This window comes from Notamacropus eugenii, chromosome 2, assembly GCF_028372415.1.
Source record: "Notamacropus eugenii isolate mMacEug1 chromosome 2, mMacEug1.pri_v2, whole genome shotgun sequence".
Classification (NCBI taxonomy): Eukaryota; Metazoa; Chordata; class Mammalia; order Diprotodontia; family Macropodidae; genus Notamacropus; species Notamacropus eugenii.
This window is the reverse complement of record NC_092873.1, coordinates 186,773,740-186,801,078: the sequence shown is the minus strand read 5'-3', so window position 1 is coordinate 186,801,078 and position 27,339 is coordinate 186,773,740. Positions and strand designations below refer to the sequence as shown.

The 27,339-nt window shown below is 36.9% G+C and overlaps 1 protein-coding gene across 1 annotated transcript in view; it reads left to right on the top strand.

Moving 5' to 3' along the window:
• The window catches only part of PDSS2 (decaprenyl diphosphate synthase subunit 2), a 284,652-nt gene that overhangs the window by 111,899 nt on the left and 145,414 nt on the right, over positions 1–27,339 (top strand). The window contains exon 2 of the mRNA XM_072642982.1: positions 8,723–8,857. Within this exon, the coding sequence (XP_072499083.1) occupies positions 8,723–8,857 (135 nt within the window). The remainder of the gene's footprint in view (positions 1–8,722; positions 8,858–27,339) is intronic.

Sequence of the window (27,339 nt, the reverse complement as noted above, 5' to 3'; positions counted from 1 at the left end):
AGTGACTTATAGTTCCAGAACTATAAACTTTGGTGTTGTCTTTCTGTCTTGGTAACTGTCTATAAAAATTCCTTGATGAAACTAACTTCTGTGATGAACAGATGCTTCCACACTAAGCTGACTTGATTCATGCTATGATGGAATAACACCTCACTGTGCGCTACATCTCAGCAAACCAATCTCCTGGGTGACCTCTGATTCCCTACTTCAAGCTGTTCCTCTGCTCAGAACTTACTACTTAACAGCAAAGTAGTATCTATCACTCCAGCTTTGAGCTTAATTGATGTAGTTCTGAAACATTTCCTTTCTCATCGCTCTTATCTTTCTAGGTTTATACTCTAGACCCTCCTCTGAATGACCCAGCTTAGCTTATTATTTAGTAACAGTTCTCATCGTATCTGTCTATCATCAGATAAATTGTATTTGTCCTATATTCTTAAAACATTTTTTGGTGCCCATCTATTTCCAACATACTCTAACTTGTCACATTGTAATTGAGCAACAGCTGTGTCAAAATTCTTGAGTCAGAGTAATAGTTCCTCTTAGGACTCTGAGCAGACTTATGTCCTAGACAGATGAACTAAGCTTATTTAACTCAGCAGCAAAGTGCTACATGTGAAAGGATAGTACTTTAAAGAGATAGTACTTCACATGTCCAATTCAGTGAATGAAAAAAGATCTCTTAGATTAACATTAATCAAATCTCATTTTAGTGATTGTTATCAAAATGTCCAATTCTAGGTTAAAGGCTATCTATAGTAATATAGGAGAAACTAAAATTGTTTGACTCATATGACTATAATAAATTTCATTCAATTAAATCCAATGTAAATTGATTAGTTTCTTTATGTCTTTTCCCATTTAGCAGTCATTTTAATCAAAATATCCTTTGGGGGGCAATATTTGTATAAGAACTGTTTAAAATATATTATTAGATATTCTTATTAAGAAAACATGGTTTTTAAAATGTACTTGGGTTTTTTTTCCTTGTAATTATAAAGCCTATTCTCTGAAGGAACTGGAGGACTCTTTGATGTCAGGTTTATGACTTCAAAGTACTTGCTGTCTTGTGCCACAGTCATTGTAATTTGTGAGAGGTATTAGAATCTCAGAGAAGTTAAATGTTAAAGTAGTGGGCAGGGAGCAAGTTAGTTATTGGGAAAGGAAGTAATAAAATGAAGAGTTTTCCATAGGTTAATGTAAAGAACATTAGATTGACAACCTGAATTTGAATCCTTGCTCCATCATTTATTACCTTTGTGACCCTAGGCAAATTGCTTAGCCTCTCTGGGCCTGTTTCCTTTCTGTGGATTGGGAGAACTTAACTAGATGACCTCTGAGATTCATCTCAATGCTAAATCTTCATAACTGCTCTATAAACCCAAGAACAAACTAGTCAGCGAAGAACTCCCTGTATAACCAGAAATATAGGGAAAACTAGAAAGTAGCTTGGCACAAAATAAATATGTACCATCACCTTGCCTATATACCACAATAAGCTCCAGTGGATATGCAACACAAATAAAATAGATCACTTCATAAAAAGGGTTGGAAGAAAATGATGTAGTACCATCACCATTATGGCACAGGGAGAATTCTTAATAATGTAGGAGACAGAAGAATTGATAAAAGATAAAATAGGTACCTTTCATGATATGAAATTTAAAAACTTTTGTAAGAAAAAATAGCACGACTCAATTAGAGAAGTAGCTGATGATTGGGAATAAAGGAACTTTGCATCAAATATCTCCTCTGATAAAGATCTTATATCTAAGACATAAGGGAATTAACGTATGTATGAAATCAAGAACCATTCTCTAATGTTTAAGCAGTCAAAAGATATGAACAGTTCTCCAAAAAAAAAAATGGCAAACCATTAACTTATATGAAATTTCTCCCAAAATCACTAATAAGTGAAACGTAAATCAAAATAATTGCGAAGTTTCATATTGCATCCAACAAATTGGCAAAGATAAAAATAGTCAATGCTGTAGGGGCTCAGGGATAGCAATACAATATTAGTAGGGCTGTGAAGTGACTCAGTCACTTTCAAAAAAGAATTTTGAATTATGCTCAAAGAGTGACTAAAATTGCTATACTGTTTGAACCAGCGATTCCATTGATGAGTCTATTCCCTGAGGAGTCAGAGGCAGAAGGAAAGGTCCCATGGTGGCAAAGAATTAGAAACAGAATGGGAATGGCTAAGCTAATAGTGATACATGAAAGTAACAAATATTATACCATAAGAAATAATGAATATCAAGAAGTCAGAGAAAAATAAGAAAACATATTAATTGAAAAAAAAAACAGTGAAGTCAGCTGAATCAGGAAAACAACTTACATAAAAGCTACAGTAATATAAGTAGAAAGAACACAAATATAAAACTAAACACCATGTAATGATAATGACTCAAATTGGTCCTGGTAAAGAGATGAAAAAGTGCAGCTCTCTCCCTAATTTGGAGAAATGACTGGCTATATGTGTGGAATGTTGGATATGTTGTCCAATGTATTTAACGTTTTGGTTGCTTTTACTGAATTAAAAAAAATCTTCATTAAAAGGAAAGATCTGCTGGATAGGAGAAAAGGAAAGAGTACATTAGAAAGGAATATAATGAAGAATGAAAGGATACCAATAAAACATTTTTTTTTTAAACAAGAAATAAAAGTTTCTGGCCATAATGACCCTTAGGAAAGCCACTTTATAACCACACCACCCCTCCTATTGTTTCTGGGTTCACACATAGACTAGTTGCCATAAACTATTTTCTAAATCAGTCACAACTGATGTTTGCCTGTCCTCCTCTCTTTTCTCCTCATTTGATGAATTATCAATAAACTCAAAAAAGAGGATATTTGTAATATATACTAACTTTAAAAAGGCTTCTGGAAACTATTGTAAAAAGAAGTGAAATAGATTTTCATGTAAAAAAAGTGAATTTACTACTCTAGGGGCAGATTAACAGCTTGAATAAATTAAGTAACTGTTTCCAAAACAGTATATCCTTAAATTCAGTTCATTAGCACCGTTTTCAAAAGTAGTCATGATGAGATAAACCGATAACACCTACAGCTCAAAAATTAGCTCACTGCTAAAAAAGGAAAAGAAATTTTTCTCCAAATACCAAAAAGCTACAGGTTTTCAAGTATCTTCAGAATTTGCTGGACAAAATTTTTCCAAGGCTGAGTAGACATGAAGAAATAGCATCTTACCATATTTAAGTATTTTATAATCTAGAAAACATAAAACCAGGGCATAATCTATGCTATGATATGTTATGATATTATCATACAGACAAAAATACGAACTAGTAGCTTCCAATCCTTATCATCAATGTTTCCTGAAATTATTTTCCTTTGAGCTGATATTAAGAAATTAGGACAAAAGAGTCATTAAAACACTACTCCAACTGAAAATGTACTGTTGGATGCCTAACATGTATGAGTTTTAAAGGAAACAGGTCATGTAGCTGTATGAAAGTAACTTTCAAAGGCCTACAAAATATTTTTAAATGATCTGCAATCAGAGCTACTTATTTAACAACTGAGGTCTGCATGTGCACAAGCACACGCACACACATACACACTGCCAAAAATCTTAGTGCGACTTTAAGCTTTAAAAACTTTAGAAATATAAGTGCTTCAGATTTACACAAAGCATCATTTGAAAGTTTGTTTAAATTTCTTCTGTATTTTCTTAATTTTGTAAATTTTTAATAATAAATTTTTTATTTTTACCAGACAGGATACCCTATTTACATTGTATATGCACCAATTTCTCAGACATGTAGATTGATAGAGGAAGTCTTCTTGCTTAACCAGATTGGTCACTCCATTAGACTCTTTATTGTACTGTCACATCAAAATTGTCATGGCTGCATAAAACCTAATTCTTTGGATGATTTTAAAGCTAGGATTACAAATGCAGTCCTTTCAGTCACTGAGTAGCAGTGATGAAAGTTTTTACAAAGTTGAAAAATCAACTAGAGTGATCTGTTTGCACAAGACAGTGGTTATGTTGAATTTTTGTAAGAAACATCAATATTGAAGATTTAAATAATTAACCTTTCAGATGTTTTTTGGTAAGTTTGCAACATTATGTGTGTGTGCTTGTATACATTTTAAATTAACTGTGGTGGAATGTTTGTTTTGAATTTGCCAGAAAAAGCAATTAGTAGGCAAAACAAGTATTCTATCTTATACAACATCAACATTTTTAAAAATTGTGTATTTACTTTTTATAACTTGATTTTTCTATCTTTTCTTTCCTCTTTTCTCCAAAATCAGTGCTCTTACACATGAAATCTAGATGCACCTACAAAAATAGCATGTGCTTCATAATTCTGTCATTCTTCCAAATTCTGTAAATACAACCTTGTTCACAACCATTTCTGTACCACCATACTTCTTCACTGTTATTCTCTTCTTTCTGCTTTGTCTCAGAATCCCTATAAATGCTTTACTTCTTGACTCTTCTTATGTACCCAATACCAAATCCTCTATCCTGCACATCTAATATCTTTCCTTCCAAACATAGGATCATAGGATTTGGAGCTGGAAAGAACCTTAAAGAGAATTCAGTTTAACTTCATTTTCACAGATGAGGAAGTGGATGACCAGTGAATTCCCAAATATGTTGCTTTTTGCCACATTACCTTGCTGCCTCCTCCTCCTATGTTTTAGGCTCCTACCTGTCCTATAAATTCCAACTCAAATGTTGCCTCCTTCTTCCTTCACCACCCAAAAGACCTTCTCCTTTAGGCCTCATATAGTGAGTGCTTTGTTTGAAGCTCTTTGATGCAACTTTTGAGTGATATAGTATATTAGAGATTGTTGTGGCTCCTATTCTTCTATCACTCAGCAAGTATTTATTAAGGGCTGACTGTCATTGATAAAGAAACAGTCCCTGACCTCCAGGAGCCTCTATTATGTGACAGACAGGGAGGGAGGAACAACATGTTTATGTAAGTGTATACAAAATAAATACGTAAACACAAGGCAGTTTGGGGAAGATCTGGAAAGGCTTCATGCAGAAAGTGGTTCTTGTGCTGAGCTTTTAAGGAAGACGTAGGGAGCTTAGAGTGCAAAGGCAAGAAGGCCAGAGAGGGAGTATGAGGAACAGTAAGGTGACTAGGATGGTGGACTGGAGAGTTTAAGGAGGGTTATATTGTGTAAGGAAACTAGAAAGCTGGAAAGGACTAGGTTTTAAAGAGCTTTAAATGCCAGTTCACTCATTAGAGTGAATCCTGGTATTTCCTTAGATTTAAACGTATCTCTTAGTTCTCAGACATGTTTGACCTATTCTGCAAAAGTCCTGGGGGCTTTGTGACCTTCATCAATTTTTAACCAAAAATTAGAAAAAAATTGTTTAGTTGTCATTTCACTCATGTCTGACTCTTTGGGGCGGGGGGGGGGGGGGCGGCTTCTTAGCAGAGGTGCTGGAGTGGTTTGCCATTTCCTTCTCTAGCTCATTTTACAGATAACTAAACTGAGGCAGAGATAAGTGACTAGCTCAGGGTCACACAGCTAGTAAGTGTCTGAGGCCAGATCTGAGCTCAGGAAGATGAGTCTTCTCAATTCCCAGCCCCAGTGCTCTATCCACTGTACCACCTGGCCTATACTAAAAGTAATTAGGAGCAACTGAAATTTATTGAGTAGGAGGGGGTGACATGGCCAGATTCACATTTCATAAAAATCACTTTGGCCACTATGTGGAAGATGGATTAGAGTGCTGGGAGATTTGAGACAGGAATACAAATTAGGAAGAAGGCTGTTGAAATAGTTCAGGAAAGAATGGTAATAACTTTATGAGGGGAAAGAAGACCAAATCATTTTGATGACTCCTACTTCATAATATATTTTGTGTTCTAGAGGTACTAGTCACTTTTCAGTCCCAAGCAGTTGGCTCAGTTCCTGGCACATACTAGGCACTTGATAAATTTTCATTTCCTTCCTTCTTCCCTGTTATAATAACCTGGAATAGAGATTTTAGAAACAAGAACTTCTTTTTAGCATTATTATGGAAGAAAAAATAACTCCCAAATAAAAACATGGTGGCATAGAGTTAAATTCAGAGTGTTCAAACATCCATGTCAGCTCTCAGAAAAGGCCCTCTTATCTTTTGCAAAATAATGGCAGTATTCCCTGCCAACTCATATGAGCAAGATTGAACTGAAGAAGGTATTGTATAAGAACATAGAACTATGGGAATTTGGAACAAATTTACATACAATTAGTTCATATTTTTAGTAGCTTTTATTCTTTTTTTCACCTAAGAACCTAAAATTTTTAAGTAAATATTAACTAGATTTTTAAAAATTTATATGCAAAATCATACCCTTAAAGACACCTAATAATTTGGTTTTTAAAGTGTGTATTGACTTTCCACAAAATAACAGTAATGCTTTATTTTGATCTCCTCTCTGATTTGTTTTCTTCTATTTTAAAATTCAGTTGTAGTTACTGCCTTTCTTATCTGCTTCTGCTCTGCTTGTTCTCATTTTGCTTTCTTTGCTCCACATCACTTTATATACATCTTCCCATACTTTTTTGTAGTCCTCATGTATTTCTTTATCACATTTATTATTTGTATGCTGTAATTTGTTCACCTACTCCCCAACTGTTAGACGTATGGGTTGTTTTTAACTTTTCTAAAGCTTTTATAAATAAAAGTACTATGACTTTCCTATACAGGTAAGTCTTTTTTTTTTTTTTTGATAATACCCTTAGCATAAAGCCCTATTAATGGGATCACTGTTTCAAAAAGGTGTGAACAATGTTGTCATTTACTGTACAGAGCCAGCTCGTTCCCTAGGAGCTTTTTAAGAACCTCAGCTTAAATGGAGAGGTCTTCTAACTGACCAAGGATCCCTTTTTAGTTAAAGAAGATGAAACAGATTTTATTTAGAAAACTCTGTATTGCAGGAGGGGCCATACATCTAACCATATTAATACTAACAAAGCAAAATACCTCTTTGGCATTTTTGTCAGGATCTTGACAGTCCTGTGTTTGACCCATTTATATATTGGACCGATTCTTTTATTTTGAAATTGCCTTAACTTAAATTGGTCCCTTCCTCAAAACATACCTATCAGAATATTAATATTCAATAAGTTTAGGGCATAGTGATTGAGAAATAACAATTTATTTCATTCTTGTTGCTTACTTCACTACATTTACGACTTCAATATAAAAATGTATGTGTATCATTTTGCGTATTAACCATTCTGTTTAATTTTTCCTTATGCTGTGAGATTATATAAAATATCTATATGCCTACTGTGAGCATGGCACCATTCCTCAGTACTAAAAAGTTATTTTAGATAACATAAAATACTGTCCTTAGTTTTAAAAGATGACACTGTTCATTTCTTACAGAATTACCATTTGCAACAGTCACCTCAAAATATTCCTGCCGACTGCATTGGAAATCCTGGAAATTCATCATGCAGAGCAAAAGGAAGTTAATATTCCAGATTGAAGCCTATACCTGTCTGGAATGATAATATTTTGCATAAATAACTAATGGAAAATAGCAAGATGTTGCGGATAATGTTTCTTTTTGCTTATGAGTGAATTGAGGGGTTTGCTTGGATTTAAACTGATCCCTTGGCTCTTAGACATCTCCAACCTAAGCAGCAAGAATTCTGAGGGTTTTTTTGACCTATATCACCCTTTCACCAAAAATTAGAGAAAAAAATCACCACTATTTTTATTTCTCATACTGTTGCTGCCACTAAAATGTCGTTTGTAGATTTATTCTTCCATTTTCTGTCTTAGGATATCTTTTCCTCTAGAAGGTGGATATACTGGATTGAGAATTCAAACTGAGAAAGAATCCTGACCATTTTTTTTCCCCTGTAGCTACAGTTTATCAGTCTTATCTCTAAATAGGGATTGAGCTTAGTTTTTCCTAGGACCTCCTTAAAATTCTCCTGAAAACTCTGTTCCTCCTGCATTACTCTCCCGACTCTGCTTATGAGTTTCCCCGCTTTGCCCTGGAACTCTATGCTTGGAGCCTTTTCCCCCTGAATATCCTTGTCCTTCTGCCTTCTGACCCCTGACCATCCCTCTGTCATACCCTTCCATGTCTCACATTGATGAGTTCCTCTTGGAACATTTCAGGGAGATGCCCGGTGATCTCCCCTCCCAACTCTGCTTCTGATTTTGTGATTTAAACGCATGTCCCTGCACTTGTTCTCTTCCTACCCAACCTCATCTTAAACTCCTTTTTTTGTGTTGTCTTCCCCAGTTAGAATGTAAACTCTCTGAAGGCAGACTGTCTTTTTGTATACTTCTGTATCTCCAGTGTTTATTAGCACAGTGCTTGACAACATAATAAGCACCTCATAAATCCTTCTTGCTTTGCCTCTTAATCCATCCACTCCCTCACAATACTTATATATTCTCAGAAATCTTGAGTTTTATAAATACTTGTGTACTAACTAGGCTGTATATAGAGTGGTTTAAAGTTTGCATATCCATTCATTTACTTATCTAATGTGTCTCCTAATCCTGGGAGTATAGGAGTGCAATCTCCAGTTTTCATATAAAGAAACTTGAGTCTCAGAGATAGCAAATGACTTGCTCATGGTCTCGCAGGTCTCTCTGACCACGTCCAGAATACTTTCCACTAGATATATATTCTGTTGTGATTTCGTGAATCCTGTTAAAATGAATAATGGAAGGTCTTATTCATCTTTTACTTTTTGGTGTTTTTAGGAGGCTTGTACATGACAGTCGGAATAACCTCCAGCTGCGTGGCCTAGTAGTCTTACTTATTTCCAAAGCTGCTGGACCCAGTAGCACTGCAGCATTGTCTCTCAAGCATGACATGGTCAGTGGAATTTATCCCAGGTAAGAAGAAATTGACCTTGAGAAAGTTTTTTTTTTTTAAATTAATATACATTGGTTGGGCAGACTATAATTATAGCTATTGATTAAGTATATGAACTTTACTTTTTTTTTTTAAGCTCTGTCATTCTCTGAGGCAAAGAGAACCAATGACTCCTTGAGGCAACAAGGTGTATTAAAACAAAGTCAAAAAGCTACAGAAATGGAAAAAGTGTAATGTACCTCTAGTACCACTGTTACCATCTCACCCCAGGCCTTCCTGGAGAGTGAAGTCTAGTTCCTCCTTGGTTATGATGATGGAGTAGAGTCTTTAAAATAATACCATATGACCAGTGAGGAAGACAAATGACCCCTGGGGGCTTACAGTGAACTTTGGGAAGCTAAACATGGTTGTCACACCAAGTATTGGGGTAATTTCTGGCCTCATCAGTGTACCTCGAGGACTTAGGTGTATGGTATTGGGTTATTGACCTCCTCATTGTATATTTATTCATTTGTCTGAAACTAGTTAGTAGTTAACTTTTACTTAGGAAGGAGTGCAGTATATTTTTACTTTCCTTCCTGAAGGCTACTTCATATGCCTTGGTTGGATAGGCCTAGACCTGAAAGAGACTCCATTTCCTGAAGGCTTTGATGTCCATCATTACATTGATGGCATTCTGATGACCACACCAGACAAAGCCAGGGTGACAGTGGCTTTAGATAGAATGGTGGCCTGTGTAAAGAACAAGAGGTAGGTAGGTGATCAACCTAAAAAAATCCAGGGATTAAACAAGAGCTTTGAGACACTCCAGAAGAGGAGGCTGCTGTTCTTTTCAGATGCATGCACTACAATAAGGCCTGGATCAAGATGAAAACAGTGGTGCTGTGAAGTACCTTATTCTTTTTTCTATTTTTGTAACCTTTTGACTTTGTTTTAATATTTCTTATTGTCTCATGGAGTCATTAGCTTCTATCTGGTCCATTATAATTTTCAGAGAGCTTTATTGCTTGGACAAGATTTTGTACCACTTGAACCAAGCTATTCATTCTCTTTCCATTTTTTCCCCCATAGCTCTCATTTCATTTCTGACTTTTTGCTTAAGTGCTCTCATTCCATTTATGAAAATATTTTTAACTATTTTTTAAACTCTTATTTCATCTCTTCCAAGAATTCTAGTTGAGTTTATGCCCAAGCTGTGTTTTTCTCTGAGGCATTTCTTGTGGATATTTTGGAGTCATTCTCTTCTATTTGTGTCTTAGGGTCCCTGCCACCATAATTGTTCATTTTGGTAGGGTTCTTTCTTTGTTTGCCCATTCTTCCAGACTGACTTAGGACATGATGTTGGAGTTGAACTCTGCCATACTTCTGGAGGAAAGGTCTAGGCTAGTCCTGTTATTGCTTCTTAGGAGAATATTGAGTGTTGTATTATTCTAGGAGCTCAGGGACAGGCTGGGAGACCTGTAGGCTTTCAGTGCTCTCAGAATGGTCTGATCCAGGCCAGAGTTTGTTTGTTGCAGATCCTACCCCACCCTCCTACCCTCACACTCCTCAGCTTTGCAAGTTTCTGACCTGAGTTTGGGTCTGTGCAAGGGTAGACTACTTATGGACTGTTAGCTAGTTAGAAAGCTCTTTTGGTTCCGAAAGGCAGAATTATAAGCTCCCCTTTGGTCTAGTTTTCCCACACTGGTTATTCTGCAGGCTGGAAGTCCTGGAAATGAGAACCTGCTCTGAACTTGGGCTCTGAGCCACACCACTGCTGTTGCTGACCTCTGCACTTTGTCCTTTCTCCATATACTGCTCATGGCCCCCTTGTGTAATGTTAGTAGAACAGGAAGATCTTCCCTGCCCATTAATAGGCCTAACACATGGAGCCCAGGTCACATGGAACCTGGATCACATGGAGCTCAGACTAAGAGGAATTTGCCTAAGGAAGCAGAGTGAGAGCAGGCAGAGCAGAGAGAAGCAAGCTGCGAATGGGCAGAGGGAGAAATTTGTCTAGGGGAACTTGATTTTTGGGGAGGCCGACAGAAATAAGGTTTAAGATGTGGGTGTTCTCTGGGTTAGTGATAAGTACCCTGTTAAATCTTACCTCCTGGTATTCTAATGATGTCCCAAATAAATATGTTGGTTTTATCTTTGAGGAAGAGAGTTTATTATATTTTTGTGAATTTACTCTGGAAATACTCATGCATATTCATAGCAGCTGGTATGGGTATCGCATTGGTGTTACACCTTGACACCACTCCCTGTACAGGTCCCTATCTCAGTTGCTCTTATCTGTGACCTAGAACTGGGTAATAGATGACAGAGCTGCCACTTGGCATCTGTCCTTTCTGCAATGCCCCACTACACGTCTGAGAGTGTCCCAGTAGGAGTCTGGAGCTTCTCTTACCCTGGTATGCAGTCTCTCCCTGTGCATTGTACTGCTTGGAGCATGACTGCTCCTGGTTCAATTCTATCCCTACTGTACATAGACCTCCCTTTCCATCTCCCTGTGACAAACTAGGCTGGACCAAGGACTCACTATGACTTTTTCTGTATGTTCTATATTTTCTGTATTTCTCCATCAGGAATATTTGGACAGGAGCTCACCACATTGCTTGCTACCACTCTGCCATCATCTTGGTTTAGCCCTCTCCTACTTGGATAGTTAAGCTGAATTATTTTGAATAATTATGCTTCTACATTTTAGGAAGTTTTGCAGTCTTCTGGGGCTTGATTCGCTCAACACAGTGTGCTGAGCAAATTGCAGCATCTGGAGGATCTCACTGGCTTTTTAATATCAGTCTTATTCCATTGATGCTGACTGGCTTATGGGATTTCATAGTCTGCAAATAATAAAAATGGAGGATTAACAAAAACCCAATAGAGAGATACTACTGCACAGTAGGTAAAGACAGGGTGTTATGAAGAATTGTACAGTACATATCATCAGAAGTATATATGAATGGAAAAGAAGGTGGTTTGATCATGATCAGATGAGTTAACTTTGCCAGCCTTTAAGTGCTATATAAACATTGGATGTTTTGGTGATGATAGTGATGATGCAGTGGGGAAATGAATTGATGGACATCCCTCCAAGCTCTTATACAGGCTTTGGAATATCAAGATCAAGATCCTGAGCATATTTAGTACACTCCCAGTGGAATGTTTGGGGGAGTACTTGGACAAGTCACATGTTTTTGAAATCCCAGATCCTTCAAAATATCAAAGTTACACTTAAAATACAGTCAAAATTTCTATACTGTTGATCTTTTATAAAACACATGTTTTGTGCTTCTATTAGAATCTGTAATCTGGATGATTGTATAACACTTTGCAAAATAGGAAGTGTAAAGAGCTTAATTTATATACTAATTTCTAGATAAATTTTATGGACCCCTGTTTCTAGTTCTAGAGCAAGACTATACTATTATTTCGGGAAAATAATACATTTTGATTTGGACTGCTCCCAACATTCTGAATTCATACAATAATATATTGGTGGCACTTGAATGTTTTTCATAGTTGTTAATGTAAGAAAGTGTTAGTGATTAAAAAAAAGTTATTTTCAGTAGTTCTATAGTGGTTTCCATAGTTCACTTAGCTCTCAGTAAAATCGTTTATTTTGGTTGGTTCTTTCTAATTTAATTGTTAGATTTGCTTTAGGCTTATGTTTGTCTCTGATGCCAAAGTGAATTGTTTAACATTTTAAAAAAAATATCAATTTATCAAGGTTTTTGATTCACCCTCAGGCTATTTAGATTAACATTTTGGGCATTTTTCTCCCATAGAACTTGTTTTTTTTATCTCTTTAGGTAATTGAGACTGATAAATTATCCTAAGGGGGGATGCCAAAATGACCACTTTTAACCTGGCCTCAGGAAATAATATGACTTATATAGCCAATGCACAAATTAGCTATTTGTAACTGGTCATTCTAGCTGTGTTGGATAAATGGTTCTTATATCAGGTGATTGGATCTAAATCTAAGATAAAATGTGTGAGTTTTGAAAATCCAGTGCTAATTAAGACAAATTAGTAATCAAGCTGATTATAAACAGTGGTTACCTAGTACAATGAAAAGAGCTTTGGACTTAACATCAAAAGACCTGGCTCTGGTACTTCTTAGTGTTGTGGCCATAAGAATGTCAGGGGAAAGTCTCTTTATCTGTAAAACAGTTAATGTTTCCAATACCTGCCTCATAGGTTCATTGTGAGATAAGTACTTTATAAAATGCAAAGTGCTACAGAAATTGTGACTAGTTAGTCCCATTGGTAAGAATACCGTGCTACTAATGAAGCCAAAGTCTTTGAGCTTTCATTTCTTACTTCTGCCTCCAAAAGCTTGATGGTAAAAGGGATAGGACAAGAGGGCACAAAGAGTTTATTGAATACCTGTCACTGAACATGGCTTGTATCCTGTGCTCTCCTTCCCCCTTCCTCCTCATCCCTGCCTCCATACTTTTCCCAACATGAGACTGGAGATCAACTCTAATTCTCTATCAGTGCCTCTTGGTAACCTGCCCCTACCTCTTCTTTCCTTGACTAAACTGAGAGGATAAACTCTCTCTCTTGGACCAATGGACACTGGACATTTGTCCCCGTACACAGCTGTTGGTTCCACATTACACTGTTCACAGTGGGCTTTCCCAGTAACATGCATCTTGTTTTTTTTCCTCAGGGTAGTGTTTTCCTTGGTCTTAAATTGTAATTAGAAACCATTCTTAAGCTGATAGTACTCATTAACAGAACATTCTCTCCACTTATACAGGCAGAACCTGGCATATAACACAGTGTAGTCTCCAGATGAAGACATGAATAATAATGGTATTCAAGAACATCTTTTTGAGATTGTGTCCTAAATTTTTGTGATATGGTCCACTTAGGAGGTAAAATTATAAAAATGATGACATAAATAGGGCATCCATAAATTGATCTGTTCCCCCTCCAAAAAAAAAATTGCAAAAGCATAGTGGCTTTTATATATATATATATTTCAAGAATTCCTAGTTTCAACAATGTGGGCCCTCTCTGCCTATCAGTGCACAAGGATTTTTTTATTATATCCCTTTTGCATGCTAGGCACTCTAAATTTTTCTACACCCATGGGGCAGTTTATATATTGGGAAATCTAGATGATATAAAAGCAAAATATGCAAAACAATTCTATTAAATAAAATATAAGTAATACAAAGGAGGTAAAGGGGATATGTGTAAATAAAACAAAAGTTTAAAAATTTTTAAAGAGATAGGTAGAATCTTTGATTTTATTGGTATGTTTAATTCCTATTGAGGAAACTCTCTCTGTCAGTACAAATCAAAATCTGCTTTGCAGCTTCTAGTCTTAGACACTAGAGGTAAAGTGATGTGCTCAGCGTCACACAATCAGTATGTTTTAGAGGTGAGACTTAAATCCAAGTCTCCCTGGTTGTTTATCCACTATCCCATGCTGTCTTTCTTTTATAAACAAGCCACCAATTTTTAATTTCTTAGAGATAATCTGTTTTACAAAACTGTGTTTCAACATAGACTTTTGTTGGATTTCCTTACCTTCTTGATCCTTCCCTTCCCCAGTTCCCATTTATTCTCTCTTCTCTATTTGGCTTAGTAGTTTTACCTGTATTTTTCAGAGACCCCTAAGTTTGTGTTACTCTAAGATTTTTTTTTGCTGTCCCTAGTGTAGGGAGGTGAACTGACGTAGTAGGAACCCTGCAATTACCATCAAGATTGCAGCAGAGTGAACATGATGGTTTTCAGTGTGGATTTACCAGGTTCTCCTGCCAAGTCTGGGCTCCACTCACAGACTCTAATGAAGATCTACTGTATTTTTAATGTAGAGCCACAGTGTCTAATGAAGATGCACAGTGTAGGATGATCATTACCTTTCTCTACGTCCATCTTGCCTCATAATCTACCTGTTGGCCACAAAGAGAAATGTGGTAATAAAAGTAGAACATGCCAGCGTGAGAAAGAATTAAATGAATCAGAAATAAGGTAGTTATGGCCATATCAGCCTCGTAAATAGCCACTTGTCTAGGTGGGTAATGTGCACTTGGCAAATAGTAAAGAGTGCTGATTTTATTTTCTCTAACAAGAATTCTATTACCTGCATAGCTGCCTAGATGCAGTAGGAGCAGGTCAATAACAGTAAAATTTGTAGGCAGGTAATCTTTTGTATTTATTTAAAATGCGGATAGAGGGCATTCAGTCAATTCTTGATTGTGTGCTTGTTATCCATGTTTCAGATTATCCTGATTACTAAACACTTTGAAGATTACTAAACCTACAAGTAGCCTTGGGAACCATATCCTGTTGCTTAAAGGGCCTGGCTCCCTATTGATAAGAGAAAATGTCATAAAAAATAATACTGTTTGTGATTTTACTCTCCCCAAGTCCCTTAAAATTGTATAGAAGTAGAGTGAAATAATAGCTGTGTAGTTTTTTTTTTAAGCTGTCCTTTTGTTTCCACTTAAGTTTAATTCACCAAGCATTTCTTTATTTTGTATCTATTATGGACAGAGTACTATTGGGTATATCCATCCTTCTGTATCTGACACTTCCACCACTCTGGTATAGGCCCTAATTACCTCACACCTAAACTATTGCAATGACCCACTTGATTGTTGTCTGTTCCGCAAGTCTCTCCCCGCTCCGGTTCATCCTCTGCTCAGCTGTAAAATTAATCTAACCAAAGTACAGATCTAACCATGTTGCACCCCTATTCAGTTATTTTCAGTGACTCCCTGTTATATTAAGAATGAAATATAAAATCCTGATTGGCTTTTAAAGCCCTTCATAACCTGGCTCTTTCCTACATTTCCAGTCTTCTGATACCTTCTCTTCTATGTATTCTTCAATCCAGTGACACCAGTCTCCTTACTATTCCTCCCATAGGATACACCATCTCTAGACACCAGGCATTTTCACTGGCCATCCCCCTTGCATGGAACTTCCTCTGCTCGCCCTCATCTGTTTCCTAGCTTCTCTGGCTTCATTCTGTATCAGCTAAAGTCCCACCTTTTGCAAGAAGTCTGTTCTGGTCCTCATTTGACCTAAGTGCCTTCACTCTAATATGATCTCTCATTTATACTCTCTATATATTGTTCATAAGTAGTTGTTTTTACTTTGTCTCTCCTATTAGAATGTGAGTCCTTTGAGACTAGAGGCTGCATTTTGCTTTTCTTTGTATTCCAAGAGCTTACAACAAATGCCTGCCTGGCACATTGTAGACTCTTAAGTATATAAAGCAAGTAAAGAATGAGCTTTTCAGTATCACTAGGGTTCTTTGGGTAAATATACTAAATTTGCCTTTTATATAATACCATAGAATCACTAAGTCATTCTTACAACTTGATATATTCAGTTGTTTATCAAAGTTTAAAAAAGATGACATAACCAAAATAACTATTCTGCTTCACGGTCTAATATATAGAATTGTATGAAAGCTTAACTGTTCAGAGTTGTATCTAGAAAGGGTCTTACCCAATTCAAATGAATAACCATAGTGTTCCTCTCATTTTCTTTCCTCAAATTCAGTGGAAAGCAAGATGGGAAACAATAAATATATGTGAATTCTTAGTTCAGGGAAGAAGATAAAGAAATTATAAAGCTCTGAAGTTCACTGTCTCTCTTTCCATGATCCCAGCATGAAGACTGGACTTGGTCTCAGCTGCAGATATTGCAGTGATTTATCTTATTAATGTGGTGTTAATTGGTGTCTGGTGACTTCTAATTATAGTAACAATAGGATCCAACAATCAATCCTCACCTCCACTGTGCACATTAGGATTCTGTTCATCATTTAAACAAATAAACAGCCCTTCTTACCACCCCACTCCTCCTTCCTCCAGCTTGTCTTTTACTTTTGGGACTGACCTATTCAGGTCTTGTCATATGGGTTGTTTTTTTTTTTAAACAGCTGTGTTTATAAAAGAATACCTGAAAAAAATGTTTTGTCTTAGGGTTTAATTATCTATTAAGGATAAATGAATAATGTTAAAAGCATTTAGTTAAGCCAGTATTATATGACTCTGATAATTTTTTGAACAAAATTGTTATTTTTTTTTTTTTTATATATGAGGGGCAGCATGGCATAATGGATAGAGACTACCTTGATCCAGGAAGACCCTGAGTTAAGTCCTATCTCTTTACCTATATTGTCTTAATGACCCTAGACAACTCCCTTAACTCTTAATTCTCTGAGTCTGTAGGTTAAAAAGAAGGCACCAACAGTCATTAGTAGAGGGAATTTTTCCCACCAGGGAGTGCCTGTTGCCTTTTCACCCTTACCTGTGAGAGTTTTTATGTTTTTGAAGGAATGTATTGTGGGGCTTTTCTCCTAGGAAAACCTTTAACATGAGGAATGCTTGTGACACCATTAAATGATTACCCTGAATTATTCAGTTTAACTTGTTCTTTCCAAGATAAATTGAAGACACGTAATCTTTTTTACAGAGAAATCTCAGGAGATAAAAGCTTGTATACTGTTTGATTACATATTCCTATTGATTATATTCCACCCACAGCAATAAAAGTAAACTTCAGATACAAATCTAGCAATATTACTAATTCATTACAACCAGCACTTATTTTCTTCATTAACTTTTTATTGTTATTTTCAACATACACAGCATGCACAAATGCAGCAATTATATGTTGAGCAGGAAAGGGGAAGGCCCTTTATGTTCAATGTACAGTACATCAGAAGTCATTGCTTTACCAGAGCTGTTGGGAAAACAAAATAAGATCAGCCTCTTACAAAACAAGTGTAATTAACAACAGAAAGTAGGTGGGCAAACTTACCAATCTACTTCAGAGCTGAGAGTTTGTTATCGTATATAAATAACATAGTATAGATCAGACTCACTAAGGAAGTGGTAGTTTGGGGGCAGGGAGAGACTTAGACAGCATAAATTCTTCTTTTAATAACTGAAAAGCTTTAGCTCTCTTTCTAAAAGAAATACTGTCTATTAGACATGAAGCCAGTAGGTAAGCCCTTCCCTCTTGGATCTTTAGTCTTTCCCTCTAGCCAGGCTCCTCCTCTTCTCTGTACAAATATACTTAGGTCTCTCCCAATCCCAAAGCAAAAGCCTTCCTTTGAAGGCCTTAGTCTCTCTTATTCCTTATCAGACATCATGATTGCTCTGCTGCTCTGGTCAGTTTACAGTGTTCAATTCTGGGCACCATTTATTTGGAAGGACATGGGTAAACTAGCGAGTGACCAGGAGAGGACAACCAGGATGATGAAAGACCTTAGGTGGTGTCCTCTTAGAGACAGTTGAAAAAAATGGGAATGTTTAGCTTGGTAAAGAAGAGATTGCTAGTTCTTTAGTTAGTTAGAGGATATTAGACATTCTCAAATATTTGATGGATGTCGTCTGAAAAAAAAAAAAAGGCCGTACAAGCTTTCTCCTTGATTCTGAAGAGCAGACTCAGAGCTGTGAATGCAGGTTGTAAAGAGGCAAATTGAAGCTTAGTAGAAAGAAGAACTAGGTAACAAATACAGTTATCCCTGCCATATTGTGGGTATTAGGGGTACAGCATCCCCACAATCTGGAAAATCCACGTAAAATTTTTTGACCCTTCCTTTGTGCTAGAGAAATCTGATTTTTTTTCTTTTTCTTTTATGTGATTTTACAGTACCTTATTTTAAATGTAAATTTGAGTTGATATTTTGCTTTGCATATATTTTATGCATTTCTGAGTTTCTAAACTTTTTCTGTGACTGGCCTTCATGTGTTGTTCACAACTTCCACAAAATTCCCATTTAATTTCTTATGCCAACCTGTGATGTGTTGATACCACAGTGGGGAAGTCACTATATGGAAGGGAGGGTGGCTGTAGAGATATTCAAAAGAGAAAAGGGCTACCTCTGGAGGAGTGGGGGAAGTTCCCGCTCCCCCAGAACTTCTTTAAGCAAAGGCTTGATTATTGCTTGTCCACTGTGTTGTAGAACAGATTCTTGTTCAAGTACAGACTGAATTCGATGGCCCCTGAGAATGCTTTCACTTTTGTCATTTGGTGAATCCTGCTGCCCTACTTCCTCACCACCCACTCCTTGACTTCCTGCAGTCAAATCTGGCTTTGGTCACTACTGTTTTTTTCTGAGTTCTTCCTAATCACCAGCTAACAACGGATCCTCCTTGTTCCTTTCTGCATCATTTTCACCATGCCAAATATTGGGAGTAGAATGTACACACGCACAGAAGATGAGTGACACAATAAGGTAAAAACTTTGGCCTATAATGTACAGTTTATAAAGGGGGTGGGTGTCACGTAAAATAATACTGGAAAGTGAGTTGGAGCCAAACTATAGAAAGCCTAAATACAGCAAAAAGATTTTTTATTTTAATCCTATAGGCAGAAGGGACCTACTGAAAGTGACAAGCTCAATTTTATGCAAAGATTATTTTGGCATTGTGTGAAAGACAGATTAGATCAGGAAGGAGGCAAACAGACCTATTACTATAGTTTAAGCAGGAGATAAGTGTATCAGGTAGGGCAGTAGCAGTGTAAAAGAGGGGATACACGTAAGATATTTCAGAGATGATGATGAATTGGATATAGGCAGTAAGGAAGAGGGAGGAGACAGAGATGGTCCCAAGGTTTAAAGCCTGTGTGACTGGAAGAATAAACAGAAAAGGAAAGCTTAGAAGGTCAGGTTTAAGAGAAATACACTGAGTTTATTTTTGAACTTGTTAAGGTGTTGGTGAAACATATATTCAGATAGAAATTCCAGCAGAAATAGTAACTAAAGCCTTAGAAGAGAAGGCGAGAGAGGATGAAGCATAGAACCTTGGGAATGCGCATTCCCAGGATGGGGGCAGGGAAGAAGAAAAAGAACAAGAGAAGGAGATTGAAAAGGATGGTGAAAAAGCAGAACTAGGAGAGGAGAGTCAGAGGCCAAGGGAGGAAAAGAATACCAGGGAGAAAAGGCTGACCTGTGCTTACTTGGCAACTGTTGTATCATCTGTGTGGTTTTGTTGTTTCTGACAAAGCCAGCCTCCAGTGCTTTTAGGAGCCTTGGTTATTCCTCTCTCTCTCGAGGATAGGGTTCTAGAGGTGCATTAATTCAGGCTATTGGAACTTGTAATGATCTGACTTAATCTCAGCTGTACTAGAGGTAAAGAGAGAGTATGTTAAAATTAATAGTATCAAGATTTCTGAAGGTTTTTTTTCTAAATGTAAGGGATTAAACCATTAAGGTTTATAGAATTATGCCCAAATTAAATTTTTATCTTTGTATTGACTAGGAGAACATATTCATAAGAAGTTTATATAAGTTATTATATGTATTCTTTTAATTAATAAAAATGCAGCAATACAGACTGGCTACATATCTCTCTCAAGGTCTTAGGGCACCCCTCAGTGGTTGGGGGGGTTTTCCCTAAAGTTTTTCAGTGTGCGGTCCCTGCTGTTAACCACCAGGGATCTGTCCTAGTTCCATTTAGCCAATTAACGTAATTTAGCTTTTTCAAAGAGATATTTACCCTAATATATATCAATAAAAGAAGTAGCATTTCTCCCCACTTCCCACAGAAAGGAATACACTCCTCCACTACATTGGTCCTTAAGGAGAGTGTACCCAGACTTAAAGTACTTTCTACATAGCATTGATCCCACAAATTTAGCCTCCACATATAGAATAATCCTTTCATGAGTCTGGCAGAGTTCCTTAGGTCACTCATCAGGGTCTTGCTGCTGGGCCTTGCCTGTATACCTTGTCACAGACTCCAGCTCTTGGATGTCTCATAGCTTGCTATTCTGACCTTTGAAGTTCACAAGAGCATAGCTGTGTCCAATATTCTTCTGCCTAAAAGCAGGGAGATGAGACAAAGCAGAGACAGAAGCAACCAGAGGGCCTTAACCCTACAACTTCATTAAAAGGGCTCAAAGTCTGTCTCTACCCAGAGGCTTATGGTAGTTCATCTTCCTTGAATACCAGCCAGGCAGAAAAGAGCTATCCTAAGAGACTTGCTTTGGCTAGTTATTGTCTTCTGAATGTACCCTTGTTCTGTACCACTTACAGAATGGCTGCACATGTGCCAAATTGGGAAACCCTTCCATTAGATATATGTGTATGTATATGTATACATATATTCATATGTGTGTATGTTTATATGTTTATGTATGTATTTGTATTTGTACATGGACATGTGCACACACACAATTTTTCCTTTCCAGAAGTAAGCTCTTTAGCCTCTTCCATGTGGAGATTGAATCGTTGTCATCCTTCATTGCAGAAGAAGACCATGCCATCAGAGAAATGATGACATGACTTGCACTTGACTTTGTTTTGAGTGAGAGAGGACTGTGCAGGTCACCAGCCTCACTTCTCCTCCAGAGCCATCTGAATCCAGTGACCAGATGGTCATCAGGATGACTGGAGATGGCCTAGGATACAGTGGGAGACCTTGGCGCCTTTAGGCCAAGGTCTTTTCAGGTACTTACTTAGGGTGAGGCAACACCCATTCATTGAATAGGCCTGTTTAAGAAGTAGCCAGGGCAAGGCCCCTTTAATGAGGCCAAGAAAAATAACTACATCAGGCTGGCAGGGAAACAGATTGAATCAGCTAAGCACTATACGCATACTCACTGATCTCCCTCCATACAGAAATAACTGATATTTACAGTTCTTTAACACTTGCAGTGCACTTTACATATACTATTTCATTTGGTTCTTACAATAACTTTCTAAGTTAGATTCTGTCATCCCATTTTACATATGAGAAAACTAAAGCACAAAGGAATTAAGTGACTTAGGTTAGCTAGAAATATCTGAGATGAAATTCTAAACCAGGTCTTCTGACACTTAACCTCTCAGCCTTAGCTTCTTTAACTAAGAAAGAGTTGGAGGCCTCCGAGGCCTCTTCTGGCTCTAAATATTTGATCTTGTGATTCAGCTTTATCCACTGTGTATCACTGCCTAAATTAAGTACCTGCTAACTTAATAATCTTATCATGAAGACTTTTCCAAATCCAGGCTGATCTTCTACAATTAGTTTGAATTTTTATTCTCATACTGGATGTCCTTCCTCCCTCCATCCTTCTCTCCTCCCTTCTTCCACATTATTACATAAATCCAATTGGTTGCAGTAGAAAGAACATTGAGGCTGGGAGTATTGTTGTGATTGTTGTTGTTGTTGTTGTTGAGTCATGCCCAGCTCCTCACGATCTCATTTGGGGTTTTCTTGGCAAAGGTACTGGAGTGGTTTGCCATTTTCTTCTCTGGCTCATTTTACATATAAGGAAATTGAGTCATGTAGCGATAGGTGACTTGCCCAGGCCAGATTTGAATTTAGGAAGATGAGTCTTCATGACTCCAGACCTAGCACTCTATCGCCCAAGTGTAAGGAGTGCTGAGTTCTAATTCTGGTACTACTTTACTGTGGAAAGATCCCTCCAACTCAAAAATTCTTAGACTGTGAATTTACTCAAATTTTAATGGTATTGGGGCACTTTGTTTTCTAAAACAGATCCTACTTTCTAATCTAGAGAAAGGTTTTGCTATCCATTAATGCCCTACCCCTTTAAAAACTGACAAAACCAGGAAGTAAATATAATAACTGAGTAGCCAAAATAAAAAAGTCCTCACACTAAAATGCATTTACTTTATTCATTCAGAGCCTACTTATTCATACATTAATCACAGTTCTCTCAAGCATGATATAGGTTTTGAGCTACAGGAAATTAAAGGGATATAGGTAAACACACTGACCTCAGTGAGAAGGGATGGCTGGCATTAAGGGAAGAGGCAGGAAAAGGACAAAAATAGATAAAAGACTTCGAAAAATATAGCCATCCGGGTCCATTTAAATAGCCCTATATACTCCAATAGATCCTGAAAGCACTGAGTATTATTTTTATTATGATATTCTCCTCACTCAAAATTGTTGGGGAAAATAAAGGGTGCCTAAATAAAATAGATGCAAGGCTTCAATGAGAAAAAAAAAGGAATCTGAGTATTTGGACAGTGGAAAAGTATTGTTTAGAGGAGAAAAAGAGGAGAAGACAGAATTGACATTTAGAGCTTAAAAAGATTGAGACTCTTCCTGAAATAATGGCTGTTACACTGAGGAAAAAGAAATTGCCTGTTCTTTGAAGAATAATACTGGAGAGCTGCAGAAACTACTAGGTAAGAGATTATCCAGTAAGGGTCCGAAGAAGAAAAAAAATGTAATATTGCTTGTTGATTCTTTGCTCAGAAGTACTGAGGCAACTATTTGTCAACCTGCAAACAACAATAAAGATGTCTGCTATCTTCTGTGTATGCTCCCCTTGGGGATTAGCTCCCCTTGGTTGACTCCTGGGTTAGCCGCTCAGCAGTGCTTATAGATTCTTTCACTCTAAGTTCATAGCAGTCTTTTTAATTTAGTTTGAAGAGCCAAGATTTATGAAACTGCTTCCTCCCCTCAGTGACTGTCTCTATGTATCTGGGTATGTCTCTGCTTCTAGGTAGATATATATTCTCCTATTTATATAGTAACTCCAGTGACATGGCCAATATAAGGAGAAAGGAAAGTCTGCTCCCTGCTTTGTTACTCTTTAGTACAGGCGAGGATCTTTCAGTCTTTCCTGAAGAACTGTGACTTCTCTGGAAACAATGACCTGTTTCTTTTATAAATGGTCCAGGGGGTAAGACTGATTCTGTCAGCTAATCACAAGATGTTTCCTGTGTTCTATCAGTTGACTTCATCCAATGCTAAGGTTCTGTAATTGTTTCAGATTGATTTATAACTTATTTTCTCATTGTGTGGTTGCAGGAAAATTCCTTGACATCTACTTTACTCATTGTCATTCTGAACCCTCCCTGACCACATAAATTGAGGTGAGGAAGGGAAATTCCCTTCCTTATACTGAAGGATGAGTTGATATAGGGATAACAGATTCCTGACCAAGGATGGAGTAGCCTAAGAAAGGCAGTTATAAATGTGTTTGCCAAGTGCTTTGCAAAACTAATTAAAGGAATTTTAAACTAAAAAGAATAGGGTGGGACAGGGAGGTAGTGATAAGACTGCCCACATGTATTCCCCCCCAAGTTAGGTACCATGGAGAGTAGCTTCAAAAAAGGGAAAATAGCAGTTGAGACACCAAGAAGTTTCAGTTCTCCTAGATTGGCTAATAGAAATGGAGGAAGAAATAAGATAAAATCATAATTGTTCTGTCTGGAGGGTGAAAAAAGTATATAGATTTTAATGATGTTTAGCTTTTTAATAAATTGCCTGACCATTCCAAAATGGGAAAATCACTCTGCACAGGCTTCATTCAGTCTGTAGGGGAAGAAGATGTCAAAATGTATTCATTGCTTGAATTTTTCTTTTTAAAACTTTTTTTCACTCTCTGAAACCAGTCTTTTGTGAACAAGGACCTTCTTAGTACTTCACCAAGAGGAATGTATCACTTTATTGAGATGGGTTCTGCAGGCAGTTGCCTGGGGCTACACTATTTCCAAAAATTTTATCAATTTTTTTGGTTACATTTTAAATTCCAAACTGTCTCCTTTCCTTCCTTCCCATCCCACACTGGAGAAGGCCATCATTTGACACAGGCAGATTGATATACGTATAAATATAGGCATATATAATATAAGATCATACTATGCTTACTTCTATTTATCACTTCTTTCCCTGGAGGTGAATAGCATCTTTTTTCATCGATTCTTTGTAGCTGATTTGAGTATTTATAATACTCAGAATAACTTAATTGTTCACAGTTGTTCTTTAAACAATATTACTGTTACTTATATACATATTCTCTTGGTTCTACTCATTATTTTGTGCAAGTCCTTCCATATTTTTCTAAGATCAACCAGCTCATCATTTCTTAGAGCAGAGTAGTATTCCACCACAGTCATATACCACAACTTCTTCAGCCTTTCCCCAATTGACAGGCACCCCTACAATTTCCAGTTCTTTGCCCCCACAAAGAAAGCTGCTATAAATATTTTAAAACATATGGGTGCTTTTCCTTTTTCCTTGATAACTTTGGGAAACAGACCTAATAATGATATTGGTGGGTCAAAGGGTATACATACACAGTGTTTTCACTCTTTGGGCGTAATTCCAGATTTCTCTCCGGAACTGTTGGATCAATTCACAGTTCTACCAACAGTGAATTAGTGTCCCAATTTTCCCACATCCTCTCCAACGTTTGTCACTTTCCCCTTCAATCGGTTTAGCCAATCTGATACGTGTAAAATGATATTTCAAGGTTGTTTTAATTTCCATTTCTCTAATCAATAATGTTTTGAGCATTTTTTCATGTGACTATAAATTGTTTTGATTTCTTCATTGGAAAGCTGCCTGTTCATATCCTTTGATCATGAATCAGTTGGAAAATGACTCATATTCTTATGGATTTGACAAAGTTTTTAATATATTTATAATGAGACCTTTATCTGAGAAACTAGCTATTAAAAATTTCCCCCAGTTTTCTGCTTTCCTTCTGATCTTGCCTACATTTGTTTCATTTGTACTAAGCCTCTTTAATTTAATATAATTAAAATTATTCATTTTACACCCCATAGTTCTCTCTAGCCCTTATTTATTCATAAATTGTTAGTCTGTCTCTAAGTCTGGTAGGTAATATATCCCTTGTCCAAATTTTCTTCTGATATCTCTCTTTATATCTAGATCATATATCTATTTTGGCCTGATCTTGGTCAATGGTGTAAGATATTGGTCTGCCCAATTTCCAGCTTTCCCATTAATTTTTACCAAATAATGAATTCTTATCTCCAAAACTTAAGTCTTTACACTTGTCAAACACAAAGTTATGGAGTGATTTTTTTGTTGTAAATTGTATGTCTGCTTTGTTTCTCTGATCTACCTTTCTATTTCTTAGCCAGCACCAGATAGTTTTGATAATTACTGACTTAAAATATAGTTTAATATCTGGTACTTTTTAGAGTTATTTTAAATGCTATTTCTTACTATCTCTTCTTGTAAGATTTTGTTTGTGATTTATAGGAATGCTGATGATTTATGTGGATTTACTTTATATCCTGCTACTTTGCTAAAATTATAAATTTGTTTCACCTCACTTTTTAGTTTAGTCTTTGGGATTTTCCAAGTATATCATCATATTGTCTGCAAGAATAGATAGTTTTCTTATCTTGTTTCCTAATCTAATCATTTTAGAAAATTTTTAATTTATAGGATAATAGATTCAGGAGTTGGAAGGGACCTAGGAGGTCATACAGTCCAGCCTCCTCCACATGTTTAAAATGGAAAAGGTTTTACTGCTTGAAGGGATAGACACTCAACTATCCTCAAAGCTTCATCATCATAATAGCTCAATTTCTAGTGTTTCTATATAGCTAACAGGGAATTACAAAAGACAAGCCAAGTAAAATATGACTTCTAAAAATTCATATACCATTCATTTGGTCAACAAGCAATTATTAAGTGCTTATTATGTGCCTAGCACTATTCTAAGAAAGACTCAAAGAAAAACAAAAACAATCCCCACCTTAAGGTAGATTACATTCTAATGAGAAAAATAATATACATGCAAATTAGATAGAAGGTAGTATCAGAAGAGAAGGTATTTGACCAGCCAAGTGAATTGGGAAAGGTTTTCTGCAGGAAGTGAGATTAGAACTAAGACTTAAAAGAAATCAGGGAAATGAAAAGGCAGAGGTGAGGAAGAATATTCTATGCTTGGAGTTGTTTGTCACTCATTTTTCCCCCTCAAAGGAGGACCAGTGACATCACAGAGTGATGTCTTGACTATGTGAATTGGATTTAAGTGAGGCAGAGTTGCCTTACCTGTCTCTTCCAGAGTCATCCAAGTCTAGTGGCAAGACAAAAGTCAGGATGACTGGCAATAGCCCAGGATGGAGCGGATGACCTTGGCCTCTTTACTGCCTGACCAAACTCTAAGCATTCTGCAGCACTTGCTTTGGCCACCTGCATGGCCCTTGGAACAGATTGTTCTCTCCCACCCTTTCTGCTGGGGGCAATCTTCACAGGCTTGGGGTAAATACCTCCCTAATTCATCTACAGGTTTGAGGCCCATTGGTTACTCTCAACCTGATTTCACCTGTGTGCTAAAACAGTTTTACCAGGATGTGACCACTGTACATGCTACAGCTTCTTAGAGCCTCAGGTGAGAGTTGAGTGTCAGCTAGACACCAAAGGTGGATGAGCAGTCCTGAAAGGAGTTCTGCAGACCCTCATACATTTTAATTCTTATATGCAACATGACTAATGTGAAAATGTGGTTATAAGCATGCCATCTTGAGGATGGAGTGGGGACGGAGAGGGAGAAAATCTAAGATTTATGGTAATGATTGTAGAAAACTCAAAATGAATAAATTAACTTTAAAAAAAAAAAAGAAAATCAAAATCCTTAAACCCCTCCCTCCAAAAGAACCACAGCAGAGGTGCTAGTCCTCTTTGAATACTCCATACACTTCATGGAGTACAGCAGATATGTGTGAAGGCACATAAGTGAGATATGGAATGAGGTGTGTGAAGAATTGCAGGTAAGCTGTGTGGCTGAATCATGGAGTATCTGG